The 17,436-nt window shown below is 44.5% G+C and overlaps 2 protein-coding genes across 2 annotated transcripts; one reads left to right on the top strand and one right to left on the bottom strand.

The window, feature by feature from the left end:
• Positions 1–216: 216 nt before the first annotated feature.
• On the top strand, positions 217–1,817 carry LOC139286351 (transmembrane protein 263-A-like). The gene is made up of 3 exons (XM_070907104.1): positions 217–429; positions 667–796; positions 1,537–1,817. The coding sequence occupies exons 1-3, from the start codon at positions 217–219 to the stop codon at positions 1,815–1,817; spliced, it is 624 nt and encodes a 207-aa protein (XP_070763205.1).
• Positions 1,818–10,206: 8,389 nt separating this feature from the next.
• LOC139286921 (carbohydrate sulfotransferase 1-like) lies at positions 10,207–16,888 on the bottom strand. The gene is made up of 5 exons (XM_070907862.1): positions 16,523–16,888; positions 15,518–15,731; positions 15,190–15,416; positions 11,266–11,483; positions 10,207–10,543 (listed from the first exon to the last, which is right to left on the bottom strand). Exons 1-5 carry the CDS (start codon positions 16,886–16,888, stop codon positions 10,207–10,209), a joined length of 1,362 nt encoding a protein of 453 aa, XP_070763963.1.
• Positions 16,889–17,436: the final 548 nt, after the last annotated feature.

Raw genomic sequence — 17,436 nt, 5'->3', positions numbered from 1 at the left:
TACCTAAAAGGTCCGCAGTCTCTAGTCTGAACAGCAACCGTCCCATGGCACTCACCTCCAGTCTTATGAAGAACTGGTTCTCCAGCACATCAAAGATAACTTCCCAGCTAGACTGGGCCCTCCCCAGTTTGCATACAGAACCAACAGATCCACAGAGGATGCCATCTCCACTCAGCCCTCACACACACCTTGAAAATAGCAACACACTACATCAGAATGCTTAGCACTCTGGGCTTGAGTACTACACTCTGCAACTGGATATTGGACTTCCTCACAAGCAGATCCCAGACAGTTCGGATTGGCGGTCACACCTCCTCCACTCTAGTGCTCGGCCCCCTCTTGTTCACGCTGTACACCCATGACTGCAATCCCAGACGTGGAGAGAACTCTGCTGTGGAGTTTGGGGACGATACTCCCACCATCGGCCGGGTTACAAACATTAGAGCTGGGCAATAATTCAGTATTATCTTTTGTTTGGAATTTCAGTGGAATTCCGTTGTTGTTTTGCAGAATTCTGTCACCTAAGTTAATGAAAAAGTCAGCGTCTCTTTCAAGAAACAATGTATATCCATACACCTTTCTGTGGACAGTTCCTTTGGGACTCCTGTTTTTCTGTGCGGAACTGTTTGCACTCTGTAATACTGATAATTTTATGCTGTCTTTCAGGTGGTGATGACACAGCAGGAGGTGGAGGAGGAGAGCGGCCTATCTCCTGTCGACTGCAACAACCACCACAGCTGTGAGGACAGAGAACAGGAAGACGTTCCCCCCTACCTCCAAGAGGAACACTCGCATGGTGAGGAACAGCATCCATACACTAGTTCTCAAGGAGTTGTGTTACGGGTCTCTCTCTGTTTGGGGCTTTTCAGGTCTGCTGCATTCTGGATCAGGTCTAATTATCTTCTGGTCTATGTGGTCTGACTGACCTCGGGTCCATTTGGGATTTGGTCTCTCTTTTATGAAAATTGATTTATGCACAGATGGATTCAGGTAGGCTTTCCATGGGTTCCTTTCGTATGAAGTCTACTATCAAAGAAACAAGAGTTTTACCAATAGAGCATTTTCAGTTTCAGTGGCTGCATTGCTACGTTAGCTGCTGACTAGTTGACAAGCTACTGTAGCTGGCAAGCTAGTTACTAACCCACTAGCCAGCTGCCTTGCTAACCCTCAGTTAGCAAGCTTGAGCTGTTTTCTCGTGTAAACTGCGGACAATGTCCTGAGAATCAGGTCGGGACAGTGTGCTGGCAGGCTGCATCGCAGTGTATTTGGCTAGCCTGACTGCGCAAGACTGTAAGAAGCTAAAGAGGACCGTAAAGACAAAATCATTGGCAAGGAATTACCACAACTCCAGGACATTTACAACACTGACACCAGCCATCCAGCTCATGGACAGTTCTCAAAACATTACCGGAGCATCAAATCTCACACCACCTGCCGCAGTATAAATAAAGGTATTTTTAAATTCATTTTTGTCCCCGTCTCTGTCTCCCTGTCTCTATATGTTTGTCTATGTCTCTGTCTCTCTGTCTGTCTCAGACACAGATAAGGACCACCCCAGGCCAGAAGGTGGAGTCATGTGGAGAGTGGGCGGCGGCCTGTTCAGCATGACTCGAAACGTTGTCGGCGCAACCCTGGGGGGTGTTGCGTGGGTAGGAACTAAAAGTTTCGAGCTCACCAAGACAGCTGTGACCAATGTGCCGGCAGCCAGCGCAGGATTGGTCAAAGGGAGCGTCTCCATGGTTACAGGAAGCGTCGGAGCTGTGGGATCGGCTGTAGCAAGCAAAGTCACGCCAAGGAAGAAGGACAAAGCTGACTGATGGACAATGGGCTCTTGTGTATGTATGTATGTGTGTGTGTGTGTGTGTGTGTGTGTGTGTGTTTAATGCAAACAAGAGCAAAATACCTCGAAAGCTTAGAATGGATTTTCATCGCAGTTCTTCAGATTGAAGCAGTGTTTTCAATCATGCAGCTACAAAGTTACAAAAGCAGCTAGTTGTCAGTCATTGGAAATCTGATACACAAGCAGGCACAACCCTAACCCTAACCCTAACTTCGTAGAAATGTCCTATGGTGCGTGGGAGCAACATGTCAGATTGCCACAGAAAATATGAATATGTCACTGAAAACAAGTGTCCAGTCTGAGCTGAATATGTAAATTGAAAACATGTTTAAAAGCTCCAGATTGAGCTGGAGAGGCCGCAGATCTCTATAAACAGATACCTGCTTACGAATGCAGAATCTGTAGGCAAGGGACAAAGATTTTGGTATTGGAAGCGGTTCTGGTTTTCGTTGGTTGTCCCGAGTAGTGTCCACCAATCACATTTGAGCGAGCTTTGGTTGCCTGCTGGTAAGCCGTCCACGTGGAGAGCAAAAAAAGGCGGAACACGCTGTCTCAAATGCAATCTCGCAAACCCGTCGGCTGTCGTCGCTAGAATCGAACTGTGAACAGGGACCGTCCGGATATCTGCTGGCTACCACCGGAAGCCCCGAAACATTGGCCGTGGCCCCCAGAGGCTGGCTTGCCCCCAGACGATAGCCGACGGGTTCCGAGATGGATCACTTTGTATCTGCATGTCTGAACACACGGTAACATTTTCCCTGAACTAAATAGAATCCAACTTCTTGAAACAAACATTTTTGTTAAGTCGATTGATACAGATTATCATTACAAAAGTTTTTTGTTGTTAAGTTTGGGATCTCATGATGTGTCCCTAAACAGACGGGTTAGGTAAGAGTACAAATAGTTGAATGAGTGATGGCCTCCAGCTCTACATGCATGCAACTATGCAGTTTGTATAGGTTTGTCTTTACTTTCTGTTACATGGCCAATGTCCTGAAGCCGTATTTGAACACTTTTACGTTCACTGTGCATTTCCCACCATTCTGCAACAGAGGTGGAGACGGCAAAGTTAGCATAGTTAGTCAGACGCAACCATGAGAATTAGACCCAGGTATAAAAATGATCCTTTAACTTCGGCACTTTCCAGAGAACATCAATTTGAATTTGAATTTAATTTAATTTCCGCCCCCGTGGTGTAAGTTTGACTGCTTCGGCTGCTTTTTCCAGCGTACAGTTAGCATAAAACATTAGTTCAGACATGTTACAGAGATGGCGTTTCTACCACGCAAACCAAGACTTCCCTCCTCAGAGTACTTTGTTTTTTCCCCGACGCAGTGCTTGGCTGGGCCAGTTAGCTAATGTTCACAAGCTAGCTGGCTAAGTTACATAGCTTCTTAGCTACCCTCGCAGTCCCGCTGCCATGAGTCAAATATTGCCACTGGTAAGGAGGTTTTGTTTTTAGCCCCATGTTTGTTTTTGTGTTCATGTTTATGTCTTGGTTAGCACGTACGATATCTCAACTCTGTCGTGCTAACCCAAGGAGGCGCTGCTTATGTTGGACACAGCCTTCGGCCATGTCACGGGACAAGAAGCAAGTATTTCGTCATTGGTGTGGACAGCGTCGCCATGCAGCCATTTTTAAAGCACTTAAAAATAATAATAATAATAATTCCTAAACCATTTTTCCCAACAAGGCAAACAGCTATTTATAAGTTCAGCACCGAAGTTTTGATTCCTGGACTAAATTGATACCTGGCACTGCAATTCAGAGGCATGTCCCTGCCAATGTTACGGCGCGACTCAGTTGTCCCTACCTGTATTTTTAACTGTCAGTTTAATTCTTTAATTATAGCACTGCTAGTTATTATTGCATGGGTCATTATGACGTCAACTTTTTTTTTTTATATGCCATATTAGCTATAGCATGTCCAACTCGTGTTTTTTTTGTTGATGATTTTTATCAGTGAAATCCTGGTAGCAGCTTGACCAGCACAGGGACACACAGGCAGGTGGAGCTGCAGGTTCGTCAACTGATCGAAAAAAAATAAATACAAGTGGAAGTTTTAGGATGGTTAAACAGTAAAATAAAGATATGTCGCAGCAAAACTTTGATTATTTTCAGGGAGCTCTTGAGTTTTGTAGTCAAATCGACAGACGGAAAGAGAGGACAGAGCCACAGATTTCTCAGGTGAGGTGTGAAAACGACGTCCAGCAGATAGCCGGTTAAAACAGAGCAGCACAGTCCACACAATACAAATCCTGTTCACGGCAAAGATATACAGGCAAATGTATATTGCATAAAGCAGCCATTCTTACAGAATCAAGCTCCTTGTGTGTATATGTGTGTGTGTACGTGCATGTGAGCAAGTGCACACACACACACACACACACACACACACACAAATGTGTACCGCTCATCTAACAAAAATGTCCCTGTCCAAGTTAAAACCAGCACACCCTACTTTCTAGCTTCCCTCAGACCACTGGGGAGCAAAATCTTTTTTTATACTGTTTTTTTGTTTGTTTGTTTTGTTATTTACTGTACGTTCATATTTAATGTTGAGATTATGTACCTTTACCTATATGTGTACATTAGCAGTGCATGTCTTTTACAACCTATAAGTGGTGACTGTGGAGCCAATTCCATAACATTTGTGTGGTCCTGTTCTTACATGCAGTTCACACGTTGTGGTAAAAAAACATTTCAGAAATGGCACAGTTCACATTCGTAAATTACATTTGCAATCGGTTTGTACCAAAAAAGGGTAAGAGAAAGTGAAACACACTGAAATATCAGCTCGCACGCCACATATGTGATGAAATTGGCTGCGGGTTAGCAGAGGAAGACTAAGCTGTGTGATGTACTATTACTATACTATACTATACTATACTATTGAAAGTGAAGAGGGTGACGTGCTACTGGGGAAATATGAGAAACAACAGGTTTTACTGCTGTTGGTTCGGATGGTGAATGATGGTACGTTCGGTTCTCCACATTGCGGTTTGTATAATGTCGACCGTGACACATTCAGTGACTTCCGAACGCCCAAATAGAATAGTGATTTTTATTTTCCCCTACTCTGCTTTAATGCGCCCAACAAAACAGCAATAACACTGTTCAAAATATCAATGCAGCTTATAAATGTACAAATAGAAGTGGAAGTATTAGAATCAGTATCAGTCTGGGACCTTGACACTAGATATGCTATTTTCAGGGGTCCAATTTGTTCCAATTCGGAGGGAATCATCTCCTGGAAAGAACTGTGTGATTAATTATAGAGACAATGTTCATCTCATACATTTAATTGATAAATTCCAGTTACTTGCAAGAAACTCTTCAAAGTCAGTACACGTCAGGTCATCTGAACATTCATAACTCTGGGGCTCGAAGGTGAGTGAATATCGCGCTTAATGTTTGTCAGTTGGCCAGAAACAACACTTCAGTGGGATGCTGATGATGCTCTGTGTCTGCCGGGTGTTCGCCAACACAAGAGCCACGGCGGCTTGGTGAGCCCACAGCTGTATTTCCGGGACTTTGTTTTGGCATCTTTCTGCCCCCTTTGTCGGACATTCCCGATGTAACTTTCATTAAACGGAGGGTTTGATTGCACGGGAATTTTGCCTTCTCAAGTTTCCCGAGAAGAAAGACATACAGTCGTTTGTCAGTCAGTGTTTTTTGGCCTCTTTGGCCCTCCGTATCGGTGATGTGAAGGTTGATGAAAAAAGACGTAAAGTAAAGTTGCAAAATGGCCTGTATAATGAGGATGCGTTGTTTTATAATAGCATACATGTAGACGATACGTTGTCCCTTATGATGTGATCGGATGAAGACCAAACTCTGTTTGCATTTTGTTCTTTTTTTGCAAAGGTGTAATTTGACTGTTTGAAGTGAACCTACATTTTTATAAGTACAAAAATAAAATAAAAGTCTTTTTGTTTGTTTGTTGTGCTGTTCATTGTTAGGGAGCACAGTATAAAAGCTGTCGATTTTATGTCCTGTCCAGAAAAGGACACAAACACCACAGCCACTGAGAGTCATTGCACGATATCAACACTGAAATACATGAAAGGTGACTTTCAAACTCAATGACGCAAGGTTGTTTTTTTTTTATTTGTCATTATACAATAGGATAGCGCGATAAAATTCAGTTGTAGCCCCCTCCATGCTACATACACAAAATGTATCAACAGAGATTCAAATATTTAATTTGGAATAGAGTAGAAACAATAGAACAGGCAATGAAATATATCAAATTAATAAAAAGTAGCGCTGAAGGAAGAACATATGTATGTAGGAGGATGAGGTGGAGTCGAGGAAAGAAGCTGCTCTGTACTCTGCTTCTGTATCACTTGCCAGATGGCAGAAGGGTGAACAGGCTGTGGCTGGGGTTTTTAGTATCCTTTGGGCTCCCCCCCCCACAGGCACCACACCTCTCCGATCTCCGATACCTCTGTCGCCCAGTAGATGGGCACAGGGATTTTTGGCCCTCTTTGGCCTTCCACACGGGTGATGTGACGACGAGACTCGGGGTGTCACAAATTGACAACTGATTCATAGCGCTATACTGCCCCCCCCCCCCCCATTTTTTCAAATTTCTATTTCTATTTGTATTTATGCGAGCGCAATAATGCACTCCGACATTCACAACGGGCTACAGGCCGTCAGCGAAGGTCAGTGTCTCAGTTTAACGGCACTTAACGCATTTGTTTAAATTCCTCGAACATGTAGCTCAATTTTCAATTTCAACATTTTTTTTGGTTTGAGCTTTTTTTGTTTATTAGATTACCCGTTTCAAGGTGAAAACGGGGGAAAAAAAGCACACAGTCATTTTTGTTCTTTAAAGCCGAGAAAAAAAAGGCCACATTCTGATTCCTGACTCTTATGTGTATCCAAACGCACACACCTGGTACAAAGTCCATACAAGCTTGTTTTGCGAAAAAAAAAAAATTGACAAAAAACGGATGGAACGCCGAGTGTTCCTTTGCGTTTTCAGCAAGAGCTCCTTCACGAGTCGCGTGCAGGTTCCCAGAGGGTAACCGGTAGCTACCAGTAGTTGGACGTGCAGTAAAACAAACCCACAAAGATAGCCAGTTCAGTGCTAAATCAACAACAGACCCAGGTCGTCCTCTGGCTCACAGAGACTCCAGATGTGTTGGCGACAGCAGAGACACGCTGGTTCATATTCAACACCTGCACCCACTTGGCAGATCAGAGATCTGTGCATGGCACAAGGGGTCGACCGACAAACCTGTGTTGCGTTCACTGCTGTTGGTTGTCATGTAGAAGAAGCTGGAGGTGTTCAGTCAAGTGCAATTTTGGAGCTGGTTTAACACTGATTTGGGGGGGGGGGGGGGGGGGGCTACATCTGACCTCACCAGCTGAAATGATATATTATTACAATTATATTGTCATCATATTTATATTGTGGTTCTATAGACATTTCACATTATAACAATATATTTCCATGTTATAATCACATGTCCTTCTTGCTCTCACTACGTCCCAAGTCATTTTTTTTACATTTTATTCATTTTTTTTTTACAAGAAACTCTCGTTAAAATAACACACCTCTTTTATCTTGCTGTATCGCAAAACGTTCTTGTTCTTACACAAAATGAACACATCCGATTATTCAACCCGAGAAACCTTAAAAAGGTTTATTGTTATGAACGAAAACTTCCATTTGTCGCTACAACAAGGGAGACACTGCGTCAGCTAGAAAGACGAGTACACGTGCTTTGATTTGATTGAGCTTCATTTCCTGCTTCGGATGCGACGAGGCGGAAAACATATTCATGACCACCTTCACTTCAAGTAAAACACGCTGTTATTGAAAGATCCAAGCAGCTGAAGTGTAAAATAATGTCATACATTTGCCACTTTTCTGGTCTTGCCCCAGTCTTGGATTACTGCACGTATACAGAAGTTGATTGTTATTCTCCACTGAGGGTTGTATAATCTTAGGATGAGGCTGATCTGTGATCAGGGAAACGCAAAAGGTTTAATTTGACACTAAAAAAAAAAAAAAAAAAATATTGTATAGCTACACAAGAAACCATGACATCTAACATAAATCTGAGTCCATTTCAGTAATGAAATAACCAAATGGAGGAAGAGTGTTTTGTCTGCTGTGATGGTGGGCCAAGTGCCAGTCGTATAAAATGAATCTTGTTATAATGCATTAGATTTTGTTCTAATATAGATATATGTTCTATATGAATATATATATATATGTTGCGATGTCAAAAGTTGCTTGTTATAACGTGGTAATAACGAGAAAAAAGCCTGCCACTATTACGTGAAAATATCTTCTTGTATGTCCACATGGTGAAACATGGCGCTGTGATAAATGATCAGACTGGAATGTAAACCTACATACGGTAGCTTAAATAGGACTAATCTGATCTGAACATAGTGACCCCTAACATTATTAAGTTGTACTGCATGTATCACCATAATGTGGTGTAAATATGTCAAATAGTACTTCCGGGGGGGGGGGGGGGGGGCTGGAACTGAGGTAGTTGATTGCTCAGGGGGATAGATAGATAGATAGATAGATACAGTGCATCCGGAAAGTATTCACAGCGCTTCACTTTTTCCACATTTTGTTATGTTGCAGCCTTATACCAAAATGGATTAAATTCATTTTTTTCCTCAAAATTCTACACACAACACCCCATAATGACAACGTGAAAAAAGTTTATTTGAGATTTTTGCAAATTTATTAAAAATAAAAAACCTGAGAAATCACATGTACATAAGTATTCACAGCCTTTGCTCAATACTTTGTTGATGCACCTTTGGCAGCAATTACAGCCTCAAGTCTTTTTGAATATGATGCCACAAGCTTGGCACACCTATCTTTGGGCAGTTTCACCCATTCCTCTTTGCAGCACCTCTCAAGCTCCATCAGGTTGGATGGGAAGCGTCGGTGCACAGCCATTTTCAGATCTCTCCAGAGATGTTCAATCGGATTCAAGTCTGGGCTCTGGCTGGGCCACTCAAGGACATTCACAGAGTTGTCCTGAAGCCACTCCTTTGATATCTTGGCTGTGTGCTTAGGGTCGTTGTCCTGCTGAAAGATAAACCGTCGCCCCAGTCTGAGGTCAAGAGCGCTCTGGAGCAGGTTTTCATCCAGGATATCTCTGTACTTTGCTGCATTCATCTTTCCCTCTATCCTGACTAGTCTCCCAGTTCCTGCTGCTGAAAAACATCCCCACAGCATGATGCTGCCACCACCATGCTTCACTGTAGGGATGGTATTGGCCTGGTGATGAGCGGTGCCTGGTTTCCTCCAAACGTGACGCCTGGCATTCACACCAAAGAGTTCAATCTTTGTCTCATCAGACCAGAGAATTTTGTTTCTCATGGTCTGAGAGTCCTTCAGGTGCCTTTTGGCAAACTCCAGGCGGGCTGCTATGTGCCTTTTACTAAGGAGTGGCTTCCGTCTGGCCACTCTACCATACAGGCCTGATTGGTGGAGTGCTGCAGAGATGGTTGTCCTTCTGGAAGGTTCTCCTCTCTCCACAGAGGAACTCTGGAGCTCTGACAGAGTGACCATCGGGTTCTTGGTCACCTCCCTGACTAAGGCCCTTCTCCCCCGATTACTCAGTTTAGATGGCCGGCCAGCTCTAGGAAGAGTCCTGGTGGTTCCGAACTTCTTCCACTTACGGATGATGGAGGCCACTGTGCTCATTGGGACCTTCAAAGCAGCAGAAATTTTTCTGTAACCTTCCCCAGATTTGTGCCTCGAGACAATCCTGTCTCGGAGGTCTACAGACAATTCCTTTGACTTCATGCTTGGTTTGTGCTCTGACATGCACTGTCAACTGTGGGACCTTATATAGACAGGTGTGTGCCTTTCCAAATCATGTCCAATCAACTGAATTTACCACAGGTGGACTCCAATTAAGCTGCAGAAACATCTCAAGGATGATCAGTGGAAACAGGATGCACCTGAGCTCAATTTTGACCTTCATGGCAAAGGCTGTGAATACTTATGTACATGTGATTTCTTAGTTTTTTATTTTTAATAAATTTGCAAAAATTTCAAAAAAACTTTTTTCACATTGTCATTATGGGGTGTTGTGTGTAGAATTTTGAGGAAAAAAATGTATTTAATCCATTTTGGAATAAGGGTGTAACATAACAAAATGTGGAAAAAGTGAAGCGCCGTGAATACTTTCCGGATGCACTGTAGATAGAGAGATAGACAGATAGATTGTTTTATAGAGTTTTAGACTGATGGATGGACACAACAGACATGGTGATCCGGATCAGTCCGTCAAACAGCTTCGACTATGTAACCTCGGCTCCATGAACTACAGTACCGTCTTGTTTGGATGTATGTACCGTCATCCGTTGCTTAAAAAAATGGGAGGAACGTCCTGTCCTCCACCAAAGAGTGCGACAGGTTTCTCAGTTCTCTGGGGTGAAAGACTGTCTTGTACCCAAGGAGCTCCAGAAGCGGTTGGCAGGCAGTCTGAGTGTAAACCACCATGTCAAAGGACAGCTTCACCCTCCAGTTCTCCGCATTGGCAGCGGAGTCCCGAACTGTGGTGAACTTCTGCCGGGACGACAGATCACTGCTGCCCCGGGTGTTGTTGATGATCCAGTCCTCCACGCTGTGGTCCAGAACCAGACCAAGGAACCTGTAGAGCTCCCTGGTCTTCTGGAGAGGAAACCTGGCCAAGTCTTCATATCTGACCAAGGACAGGGAAGGGACAAAGGATCATTCAGTAAATAGAGAACAAAAAAGACAAAATGAACCATTTGTACCTATAAAACGGAGTCATGTGACTGCTGTCTGATCTGCCACCTATATGGTTCGTTTAGTTAGGTATAGGGAACTAAGGCTACATGGCAGCGAACAGATTGCGGTTGTGTTGGCTGTTAGCCCCGGGTTCGTGGGGGTTATCCCCTGAAAACCCAGGGCTAAAAGGTGCAAGTGTGAAACGAGGCTAAGTTACACTACGGACTGGAAAACGTCAAGCTGTGCCTAGGATCATTAATACAAGGTAATTTTTCCACATCTGACAAATGATTAGCATTTAAGCCGCCTGTCCCTTTACAACATTCTGCATTTCGGAGGACCCTTCAAACTGTTAATAGCCAAGCTAGCTAACGTTCGCAGTGTTTATTTCGACACCTGCTGAGTGCCATTACTAACTTCCTGTCTGGGAAAAGAAATAGGGCTATCACCACCACTGACTTATGGCCATTTGGTTGTGGTAGTTTATGTCGAACCGCTTGGTTCAGAGGTTCTTAGTCAAAACATATAGTGGTATATAAACCACCACATGGTGACACTGTCTGCACCAAAACCACCTTCAAGTCATCCTGCTGGCTGCTTGACTTCACTCCCTGGTGCAGGTGAGTGGGTCAGAGTAGCTCATCAGAACTGAGCAATCCCTGTCCTTCTTACCTGAGCAGCATGTACCTCCCTCTGAGCCAGGCGGGTCTGGCCAGGCCCGTGGACACGGACCTGAGGAAGTCCTCGCACACTGTGTTGATCTGTCCCAGGTCCAGGTTTTGGGGTCGACGTCCGGTCGCTCTCCACAGACGCCACAGCCGGTAAGTGTCTCGGAATGTCTCAATACGAGACGCCAGGATGCCCCGTGGGTCTCGAACGAGCTGGACCACCTGATGACGATGAATGATATTGAAACATATTCAACAGGAAATACACACTGTGGTATCAGCAACAGTGCAGATGTCTCCATACACCAGCATGTGTTTAAAGGTTTCTGGTTGAGCTACTACTAACAACAGTACTCTGCTAGGATAGTACTCTCTAAGAATAATTCCAGTTTATTACAACCTGGGCCTTTGAGAAAGCAATTTCACTACAAAGTCCATTTGGTAGCTGTTCTGGAGCCTTTGATTATCTGCACTGAGCAGATGCACCCTAAATCCAATAAAACACTGGGATTCATCAGCAATTGTCTGTCCAAGGTTCGTTTTGTTTTCTAGAGGATCCTTCTGCTCGGTGAGAAAAGAGACACGAGTTGGATTAAGGAAGTACTGCTTCAATTTGCGTTGATTTGTGTGTAAATTAGCGCACCGTGATCACAAGTTTGCTAACAAGCGGCTAAATGAGAATACAGAGGTCGTCGGGGACATTAAACGTCTTCATGCCGAAACACGGAAAGTCATCTACTCACTAGTCCGCCTTTACAGCCTCGTCGTGTTTATATCTACATCTATCTGTCTATATATCTATATCTATCTATATTCTCTTCAAAGTGAAGCTCAGCGGTGGTGACGTTCATAGCCTAACGTTAGCTTTTTTCTTCTGGCGATTCCATTTACGCTTCAAAAATCAAGTGGTGTTCACCAGTGAAGATTATCTCGTTGAACAAAACGTGTAATTATCATAAACTTTTGTTTTGCCACAGAGCTTATTAATCCAAAATCCCACAGAACAATCCCGTTGGCTTTTAGTGGAGGGAACCGGGGCGATGCTAACTTCCGGGTTGGCCTACAGGAATACATCTTCCCTGCAGCGCTCTATTACCAGCAGACTGTTACCACTGAAGAATACTCAAGCAGTCATGTGACTGTAACAATCACATGACCGGTCCCAGCTACCATTGAATGAAAGCTGTTTATTACATCACCGTAACCTCTTACACTAAATGTAACACTGTCCAGTATAATTTTAAGGCAAATTAAAAATGATTCAATGTTTTTCGTGTTAAATATTTGTCCTACAGCACATTATATATATATATATATATATATATATATATATATATATATATGTGAGCTCCCACATTATCCCTCTTTAACTGTACCTTTAACATCCTGGGTCCCACTGACTCACATCATTCGTGGTTATTTTACCCAGCGCATTTTGGGGCAGTTGAGTATGTCCAGTAAGCTCATGCCACATACTCAAAATCCACATACAGCGCAGTCGGAACGCGCTGCATACTCAATTTTACGCCATGCTAAGTATGAATAGCATGAATAGTAAGTTAGTATGTGATTTCGAGCACCACCTAGAACAGGAAAACCTCGTGGGATTGCAGGTGATTAAACAGCCACTTTTTGTTATACTGGACCGGTGCAACGACAAGAAATGTGACTTGAATTGAATTAAGAGGTGAACACAACACAGCATACAGACATTGACAATAACAGTCCAACTTGGGAATGTTGTGTAAGTCCGATACGGTTACACAGTCACACCAGGCAAATAGCCCGCATCATTATGTCAGAATTGACGCGATTGGTCTTTGCACGCTCCCGGTTGCCTGATTGTCTGTCATCCTCTCGCCTGGAATTTGCTCCTGTAAACCTGCCTGTGATCTGCAACCCGTCGTTTCAATAGGTTGTGCGTCTGCTCATTTTTATTTCGCGTGACATGTTTCCGTAAAAAGCTGACGTGCTGTTTATGCCGTTTATGCACAGCAGTCACACTGATTACATCCGAGTGAGCGTAACGAAGGCTGCTGGCACAACACTACCGCTGCGTCGAGCATGCGTCCACGTGTCTGCACGTGTGCTTGGAGTATCTCTGAAGGGGTCAGGGTTAGCTGCTGGTCGTCGTCACTACATGTTCAATCGATACCAATTTAGAAGCGCATTGATTGGTCATCTACCCTTTCATCGTCCAGCTAGTGAAGAGCTGTTAAACATGGCCCCCCCGGTCGAACAGTCGATACAATAACCAATCACAAGAGAAATAATCGGACGCCCGCGACATTTATGTGTCTGCTGTCCCAAACCACTAAACAAGGCTGCATTTAGACGTGTTATTACAACTCAGATCTCTTCTTTTTTTTCTTCTTTTTTTTTTTTGCAGCACAGTTGGCAGCAACACATCTGATTCAGAGCTGTTTTTCAAGTCTTTCCAACCAAGTCCAAGACAAGCCTTTAGAGGGCTAGTCCACTTACGAGTCGCAGAGCTCTTAAAACCAACTGCAAACGGCGGACAGACACAGTTAGAGACTAGCTGGTGAACACAGTGGAGCAATTTAGCAGCTGAAGCAACATTATATTTCTTATAGTGTATTCATATTTTTTTTAGATATTGGCATAATGTAATGCACACAGCTGAACCAATGACACAAAACGCACGGCTTTAGCTTTAATGTCGGAAGGGTATAGATTTAAAGAAGGATAGAAAAGCAACATCAGACTCTGGCGTCGGGTCATTTGTACAGTCCCAGGCCCTGGAAGGCAAATCAATAGCTGAACGCACTCGCGCGACACGTTGTGCCGTATTGAACCGGACAAACGCGGCTCAGCTGCAGCACAATAGGTTGATTGCACAATAGGGATGATGTGAAAGCGGCGGCGTCCCGGGTTGACGCGCAGGTAATAGGCAGGCTGCTGTCTTTTCAGCAGCTACGCATCGTGTCTCGTCGGCTGGTGGGAGCATATTTGTGCGAACTGCTCTCACTCGGCCTCACAATTTATTGATCACACCGACGTTTCGGCCCCTCTGGACCTTCCTCAAGAATGTTTCATGATGCACCTGCACCTGAGACAGTTGGATTTTTTATTTATTTATCACAAATCCCTTGTGCAGTAGGCGACCACACTCCGTTTTCTTGTACAAAATAAGAGGGGATAGCATAAAAATAGGTTATTTCTATGAATTAATACTATATAGATATCTTTTATTATTGTATATATAATAGCAATAATAAATATTCAACACAAATGAATAGGAGGAGCTCTGTTACTGAAACTAAAAGCAGTATTTTATTTTTACAGCTGCGGCAAGGACAGTGGGGGCGATACGGTTTAGCTACTCATTTGTGTCAATAGATTAATATGTTTTATGATAAAAGGCTAATAGTATTTCAGAGCCAGCAGCTGCAGTCATAGTTGTAGGTTGTGGTGACTTTGCAAGCATCTTGGTTATGTAATTAATTCATTATTCATGACAGTTTGGCAGAACTCAAAAGGCAAAACTAAGCACAGTATTGCATTTTTCAATACGTATATAAGGCTCACCAACTCAAGTCTCCTCTGTTAGGTCCACTCCGATATATAGACTACTGGTTTGAAGATTCTTGGCCCTCCCACCCCTCTTTTGTCTGCCTGATCTGCCTGCCCTCCTGGGTTTTTGGTCATGCCTGTTTCTTGGACATTCACCTTACCTTTCTGCCTCTGAAGTCGCGCTTTTGGACTCCATCCTGTCTGTTTGTCCTGTGTTTTCGAGCTGTTACACCATTAGTCTCAAGTCAAGTTGAGTCTTATGGCAGACCAAGTCCAAGTCGAGTCCAACTCAACAAAGTCTTAAGACTACAGCTCTGATCTTAATGAAGAAAAACTGTAATACTATAAAATGGTGTATTAAATATAATAATAATAGTTGTAATTATTTCTTTACCTTCAGGTTGAGTCTTGGGTCCTCAATCAGCGCTCTGAGGTCGTTGATTTGGGGAATCCGGACCGTCTTGATGGCTGCGTGGCGCTTTGCTCGGCAGGCATCAGCAGCCAGCGACACGTTGAGGGGCCCACACCTCCTCCCACACTCCCCCTCATCAGCCAGCACCAGGCTCTGCTCCTCCGGGCCCAGCGGAGCCTCACATACGGGGGGGGAGCACAGAGACCGGCCTAAAGACGGGGCACATACAATATAAGAAACTGCAACACAATGGCAAACACATACTGTACATGACAATATGGGACAATGGCGCTGACGCGTGTGCCCTCACTAGCTCCTCGTCGGAACAGCTTGTCGGTGGAGTGGTTGGCGGGACGGGGTCGTATGTAACTCTCCAGACTGCTGAGGTGACAGTGGTACAGAGACCTCAGCAGGTCTCTGGCTGCTCCCAGCATCACCCTCCTTTCGGCCAGGTTCCGACTCTGCGCCAGCCGAGGGAGCAGCGCCAACTGGACGTGGTACAGAGGCTCAAACAGGTAGAAGACCTTTGAATATGAACAAATATCAAAGACAATGTCAGTGAACTGGGCAACGGAATGAAGATTCTAGGTACAGTAACAGTTGCTACATTTGAAAAGTAGAACATCTATAAGTTTAGGGGTTGGCGTTTAGTGCTATCTGGGCTATAGGAGGCTCACTGTGGGCTGTGACGGGGCCCAGGTTACAGTATCACTTGTGTACTGCTGCATTTTCCCAGACAACAAACACAGTATTATATTTACTGTCATAAAGAGTCATTTTATAAGATATTTTTGATGAGGTCAGTGACAGATAAAGCCGGTATCTTTCTATCAACACCATGCCCTCATACATAACATACAAAACATAGTTTCCTTGAAAGTTGTGTGGTTTCCGCCTCTGCCATCGGCTGGTGACTTGCAAAGGCTAAAACGTGCTTACGTCTGCACAGAAGCGAGCGGCCATGGGTCACGGGTGCCATTCCGAGGCGTTTGCTCGGCTCTTTCCCTCTTTATTTACCTCTCGATTTCTCTCAAAATAATGTGGCAGCTTGTACAGCAGCAAAGACGAAGTCTCGGAACGTTTACGTGTCGACGTTTACTTTCATTTTTAATTTTACTCTAAACCGCCCAAAAAGAGACCAGTGGATGATGAGAGCAACACTGTTTCAAACAAGAAAATGTCAATAAAATAAAAATAAAAATAAATAATAAATGTGCTGTCTCGTGGTGGGAACTGTTGGGTCATAACATCATAAAGAGTCGGTCTAGACCTGCTCCATCTGTAAAGGTCATATGTATCCATATCCCATTCTAACCTCTGGATGCTGGTTGAACAGCTGACCCACAAACGAGGATCCACTCCGAGTGGTGGCCAGAATAAGGATGTGGGTTCTCTTGTCGCCATTAATGGAGGGGAGGGAGAAGGAGGGGGAGAAGGAGGAGGAGGAGGAGGAGGAGGAGGAAGAAGAGGGGGGTGTGTGGGAGAGGATCTCGTCACAGCCTGGGTCCGAGCCCTCGAGCGTCAGGTCCTTGAGGCTGCAGTTGGCAGCGTGGCCCGTGGGTGCCAGGCCCACGGAGCACAGCAGGCTCAGGGGCTTGGTGGAGAAGGTGCGGATGGCCGTGTACTGGATGGCTATGGAGGCTAATGCTAGCAGCACCATGGACTTCCAAGAACACTGCATGGCTGTGGCTGTGGGGGGAAGGGGGGGGGGGGTCAAAGACAGGAAGACATACGGACAACAGGAGACAAAGAGACATTAAGACTTGTCTTTACCGCTTTCACTCTCAAAGTAAACTCCCTGCACCAGCACCAGGCGGCAGCCAGAGACCAGCCTGCCCAACACAGTGGAGCATTTAGCAGCTAAAGAGCCAGATATTTCTTCTTCTTGCTGGAAGACTTGCCTACTTACAAGATCAAAATGTTGCGTTTTTAAGCTGGTTTTTCTTTTATATAATTCACCCGCAAACCACCGAAGTGAACGCCTTATGTCTCCTCACTTACTGACTTTTTGTCTGCTTTGTTTTCCCCCTTCAGTGTGACTCAACATTCAACAAGAAGGAGCGCTTTGATGGCAGCCATCGATGTTGCCTTGACAATACGCTACCTCAATGTAATGGGGATGGGGAGGCGGGGGGGGAGTCAACTTCAAATTTCCTTTTGGAGTCGAACCCCGCCCCTCCGAAAGGAATTCCTGGCTACGCCACTGGGCCTGTGGCACGTTAAATCAAA

This window comes from Enoplosus armatus, chromosome 6 (assembly GCF_043641665.1).
Source record: "Enoplosus armatus isolate fEnoArm2 chromosome 6, fEnoArm2.hap1, whole genome shotgun sequence".
NCBI lineage: Eukaryota > Metazoa > Chordata > Actinopteri > Centrarchiformes > Enoplosidae > Enoplosus > Enoplosus armatus.
The sequence above is the reverse complement of the archived record's forward strand: the minus strand, read 5'-3'. Positions and strand labels throughout refer to the sequence as shown.